General features: G+C 46.4%; 2 protein-coding genes across 2 annotated transcripts; both read right to left on the reverse strand.

Moving 5' to 3' along the window:
• Positions 1-696: 696 nt before the first annotated feature.
• Positions 697-2,503, reverse strand: F5147DRAFT_783962 (uncharacterized protein; the record flags this gene model as incomplete). The annotated part of the gene is made up of 6 exons (XM_041442839.1): positions 697-1,085; positions 1,120-1,159; positions 1,212-1,597; positions 1,652-2,049; positions 2,103-2,281; positions 2,333-2,503. The coding sequence occupies 6 exons, from the start codon at positions 2,501-2,503 to the stop codon at positions 697-699; spliced, it is 1,563 nt and encodes a 520-aa protein (XP_041284188.1).
• Positions 2,504-2,704: 201 nt separating this feature from the next.
• Positions 2,705-3,203, reverse strand: F5147DRAFT_783963 (uncharacterized protein; the record flags this gene model as incomplete). The annotated part of the gene is made up of 2 exons (XM_041442840.1): positions 2,705-3,034; positions 3,084-3,203. 2 exons carry the CDS (start codon positions 3,201-3,203, stop codon positions 2,705-2,707), a joined length of 450 nt encoding a protein of 149 aa, XP_041284189.1.
• Positions 3,204-5,404: the final 2,201 nt, after the last annotated feature.

Below are 5,404 nucleotides of genomic sequence, written 5' to 3' on the forward strand. Positions count from 1 at the left end.
GCGCGAGTGCGTGTAAGGCGCGCGAACGAGGCGCGTACGTAGGGCACGCGCGTGAGAGCGCGTATGACTGATCCTTCAGATAAGAGCTGGAACGTGTAGGGAATTATGTGGGTAATAGGGCCGTATATTCCGCATTGAGAGGCGCGAGTCTCTACAGCGGGAGAACGTGATACAGCATGGTTTGCGGTAGTGAACATAAAACAATGCATTTGTGTGTATGATAATACAGTGTGGTAGTACTGCTAGTGTACAGTTGTATAGAAATGAATGCAGGTGCCAGGACAAGAAGCAGACGAGAATGAAGATGAGCCTGGGCAAGGGAAACAGACAAGCAAGCAAGAGCAGACAACGAGACCAAGACCAAGACCAAGACCGAGCAGGAGAGCAGACGAGGATGAGACCAAGGACAAGTCTGAGAGTCCGAGTCTGCCGAGTCCAAGCAGAAGAACAGACGAGAACAAGTTCGAGAAAGAGCGCTGGCAGATGAGAATGAGACCAAGTGAGAGCAGATGAGAATGAGAACGAGCGAAGGAGACTTGTCGAACAGGATCCTATGGTCCACTAACTGCAAATTCAGCAGTGTTTGTTTTAGCCTGTAGTTGAATTAAAAATATGATATCATCCAAGAGAACAAAAACAAACTCACAGCATCTGCAAGTTTCGAACGAGCAATATAAGGCTCTCTCTGTTGGAGAGTCAGACTATTCCAGTGTGCGTAAACTCTGCAACAGTTCCTGTCTTGTGCTGAGCCTGCCATTCGATACCACAGAGGTTGCGCGCTGTCGTTGACCCCGAACTTGGCTTGAAGACGTTGTTAGGGTTTGTTGGACCTCTTTTTTTTTTGACAGGCTGGGTGAGAACGTCTCCGGTAGATGTAGCAGAGGGAGGTGAAATATGAGGAGATGTGCTACCCTCGAGCGACGCATTATTGAGGGCTGTTGCAAGAAATGCGAGTGTCGAAGAGCTTGGTAGTGGGACAGAATCCAACAATGGTGTGACAGATTTGCCAGAGGGTTGAGCAGAATCTGAGCTGGAGGCTGTACTGACTTGAATGTGCATAGTAGGCTGAGATTGTGGAATTTCGTCTACAGAGTGTGACTCTGGGGACATGTTACTGACAGTGTCTTGTGCGCCAGTGTTGTTGAACATGCTGAGAAACCTAAAAAAAAAACAATGTGAGATTGGTGTCCCAAAATGTGAGTGCGACTCACTTGTAAGGCTGGTGGTGAAGCTGGAACAGGCTTCTTCATAGTGATAGAAGTAGAAATACTTTCTGATGACTCGGATGTTCCATCTGCGAGTAATACCCTTTGTTTCTTGGCACGCTCGCTTTGTAGTACTGTCAGGGATGTCGGACGCTTTGAGGAAGAACTTCTCAAGGCCTCTAGTGCGAGAGAAGGGTCACGAGACTTTTCGCCCTTGATCTTGGTGTCTTTGGATTCAATCTTGACAGCAGTACCTGTGGTTAGCCGATCTACCCAGCCATGATAATACTCCACTGCCATCGCCTCCACCTTCCAGTCACCTTCACATAACTGCAATTCCGGAAACCAAGTGCGCATGCAGCCATAGTAATATAGCTGTGTGATGCTGTCGACTTTGCTCCATGCCACAGGGGCCAGGTTGAATGAAAGAAGTGTGTATCAGATACTGCGTTGGAACGAGCAAATGTCCTTTTGACGAGTTTCAGACAGAACTTTACCATGCTTGTCAACCAGGAACAGAAGAGCTCCTGCCTTCTCGTTTCCCTTGGAGTCAGATTCTACAGATTCAGCATCGTCAGTAGTTCTTGTTGTCTTCCTTTTGTTGGAGCCCCATTTCAAGACACCACGGGACTTGGTCTTTGCAGAATTGAAGTCGGATCGCGTCCAATAGATTGTTCTGATGTCCCGAAAATCTTTGCAATCTAATGGTGTGTATGAGGCAAAGGTGATGGAGATGACATCAGTCAATCCTGAGACCTTCTCGCTGGTACTAATGGGCACAAGGGAACTACGAGTTGTGCCTGTGCTGTGATCAACACAATCTAACAGCTGATTGTAAAGTATTCTTGTTGAATATGTTAGTACCAGAAGCATGACAGCATAAGTATTGCAGCATACGTATGGGTTTCTAATTTTCCATCCAATGTTGCAATGTCATGTTGTAATTGTCGTACTTTGCGTTTATGTGATTTGATTTCTTTCTTGAGGCGCATGTTTTCGGTTTCGACACCATGATGGAGGGTAGATGATATTTGTGGACCGCTGAAGAAGCCACTTAAAGACGAAGTATTCTCATCCTTGCATAACTCAGCCAACTAATGACAACCTTAGAATCAGAAGGTCCATACCATATTCTTGAATGATCCTGACTGTTCACTGCTATCACTGGCAGGCAGCGAATTATCGAGAGATTCTGTTGGGACTGATAGTATGATTGGTTGCGAGGCATCTGAAATTTCATCTTGATCATCAGAATCTGTAGTTGTTGGATGAGGGTGGTTCCCTAGAATGTTGCTCATTGTTGTGCACGATGGACACATGTCGTCCGAGTCATTGATTGGGGAGAAGAATGTTGTTTTGACTTGTTGTAGCACACCTGGTGTGCTGCACTTGCCAACTCCGAGTCACTTCACCTTGCTGACAATCCCCATGTAATTCGAGGCTCTGGCGGATATATTTCAATGTATTACATTTCTTTTTGACCTGACAAGCACGGTGCATCACTCGTCCTCCTGGACCTCCTCCTCGTACCCACCCAGGTCAGCTACATCAAGCCCTGGCTTCTCAACAACAAAGAACCGCTCCTCGTTATTGATTTGATGAGGAACCATGGCCACAACAGCATGAATCGACTTGACATCAATAACTTGTAAGGATGCATCGCCAAGGTGCATGCAAGACACAACTGTGTGATGTGAAGCTTCAAGTAAGGCTAGATCTGGAGCAGAGTATGTTGAAACAAGTGCGAGAGTTGACTCTTCGTCCAAATGAACTTCACATTGAAAATAATATAGCACTTCACCAAAGTGAATTTCTCCGTTGTGCATGAACTAAAAATGATCGTCATGCTCATGTTTTTTTGTGAATCCAATTCCTCACCTTAACATTGCGCGAATGTCGTGCATTAGTTTGATGTCCCTCTTTCCACCGAGAATGAGCAACCTGGCCATTTGGGATTCGCAAACGAGCCCATCGAGAGATATGAATACTTCCATCCATATGAAACATTCCCAGCACAGGTGAGTCAGCACATTGAGATTCAATATACTCTCATATCGCAGGACCCTCATAGTCATGAGTCTTGTAGTGAGAGCGATCCTGTGCTTTGAGAAGTCCATACCCATCCCCAATATCTTTTGACCACTGAGGTGGGATTGGTTTCGAGTCATCGGGATCAATGTCTGGAATGAGTGCCTTGAGAGCATTGATGTGGGCACGTCGAATTGCTCGTTGAGAGAGGTTTGCATAGGGATTCGAGTGCTGGCGTAATTCCTCAGTCAAGTTCCCAATTGTTCGCTCCATTGTCCATTGAGATGCACAAATTAATGGTCCCTTCATTTCAACTTCATAGCCATAATGGCCAATTGTGTGAATGCTCTGTTGAACCATGTGTATGCGATCGACACGGCACTGATAATATATCTCTTCGAAGCCCTTCATGAATCCGATGAAACTAGCGTGTGCAGTGAGCAATTCTTTTCGAGAGATAGAGTGCTGGCTGACAAGTCAGATGCCATGGACCAGGAGACAAAAATTACGCCAGTATCTGTCTGGAAGAATGCCATAGAATAGTGCTGGGCCCAAGCCGAAGAGGTAAAGTGTGAATTCCCAAGCCTTGTATCCGCTGTTGATCTTTTCAGCTGGGTTGCGAGGCGGTCGGTCGAATGATGTGGGGAGATAAGGGGTCGCAGCAGCCACTGCCTTGCCATGCTCCTTCCAAATGTCCCCCTTGAGGACTGCCCAGTCCCATGTTGACACGTCATCGTCATCATCGCAGTCAAAGCACCCACGCTGTAAAGAGTAGATTCTATGTGGGCGCTACAAAAGTGTTACCTTAAGACTCAGAGTGCGAGTGAGATGTTCGTCCCAAAGAGACTGCCTATAGAAATGCTCCTTGATATAAAGCAAGGGATATCTTGTTAAGATCGAGGATGAGAGAAAGGAATGTTACCAAGAGCATGCTCAATGTTCCGAGGATGCATCCGAAGAGGTCCGAAAGTGGTCCGAAGATGGTCCGACGTCAAAAAACAAAGGTCCGAGGTTGCGCGAAGCGTCCAAAGAGCTTCCAATGAACAGCGAAAGTTCCGAGAGAAGTACGACGGTGTGTCGAAGTATAAGACTCGCAAAGTATAACTAAACAAAGCCTATCGAAAGTACTTTGAGACAGCGAGATGCAAAATGGCAGCGGTCAGGCCAAACAATCGTTCCGAATGAACAAAAGGTCGATTGTGCGAAGTACGACTATCCGAAAGTGACTCTACTAACTATGACTCGTAGCAGGGAAAGTGAAGTGAAGTGCCAGTAGCTAGCGAGGCAGATTATATCCTACAGCGTGAAAGTTCGGAAACTGCATAGGCGAAACCAGTAGCGAGATAAGACATCCAAAATGTAATAAGACTCAAGGCGAGCCGCTACAGAGATATGCATGTAATAAGATGCAAGGCGTGTATAACCGACGGGCCGACGACATATGTGCCCCTAGACATAATCAATTACAGATAACCAAGTGAAGAACGCACCAGCGAAGTAAAACGGACACAGATGGGACATGGTACGGAGGATCGGAACTGTATACAAGCCTCAGAAATGGACGGACGACCTTCGGACGACTCGGACGAACGCACGGAACTCTCGGAAGGTAAAATGGAGTGTCAAGGAATGTGTATGTGGAATACCTATGAGTTTGGCAGGATACAAGCCCAATGCTGATCCGAGTGCTACAACGCCAAAGAGGGATGAGAAGATCAGGCAGGTTAAGTGATGCAAGATGCATGATATCGGAACTGAAGCAAAGCACTTGGGCAAACCAAAAATTTGGTGAGAAGGAAACCCAAGGAAAATGCTTGGTTTTGAAATGCCAGTTTTGAGACGTCGTCGTTTGTATTCTGCATCATTTGCAGACTGCAGAACATGTGCAAGATTAGCTACATAAGTTTCTGGTGAGCAGCTACCAAGTTTTGCAGCATCGATGTCAGGGTGATCACATCCGAACATGTTCAAGTCAGGTGGTTTGAGGAGCGCAGGGTAGTAGTGTGGACAGCCAGCCTTGTGACGTCCTTTGAGGCCACAGTAGAGACGACATCCATTTTTGCCATGATGTCCAACAAGACCATTCAGATATGCCAAACCAGGTCCATCCGTGCATCCAAGTACAAGGAACGGAGGAGATTTGTAGAGCTTATTTTGAAAAGCATCCCATA

Source organism: Suillus discolor (genome assembly GCF_016758755.1).
Source record: "Suillus discolor strain FC423 chromosome Unknown F5147scaffold_459, whole genome shotgun sequence".
In the NCBI taxonomy this organism is placed as follows: Eukaryota; Fungi; Basidiomycota; class Agaricomycetes; order Boletales; family Suillaceae; genus Suillus; species Suillus discolor.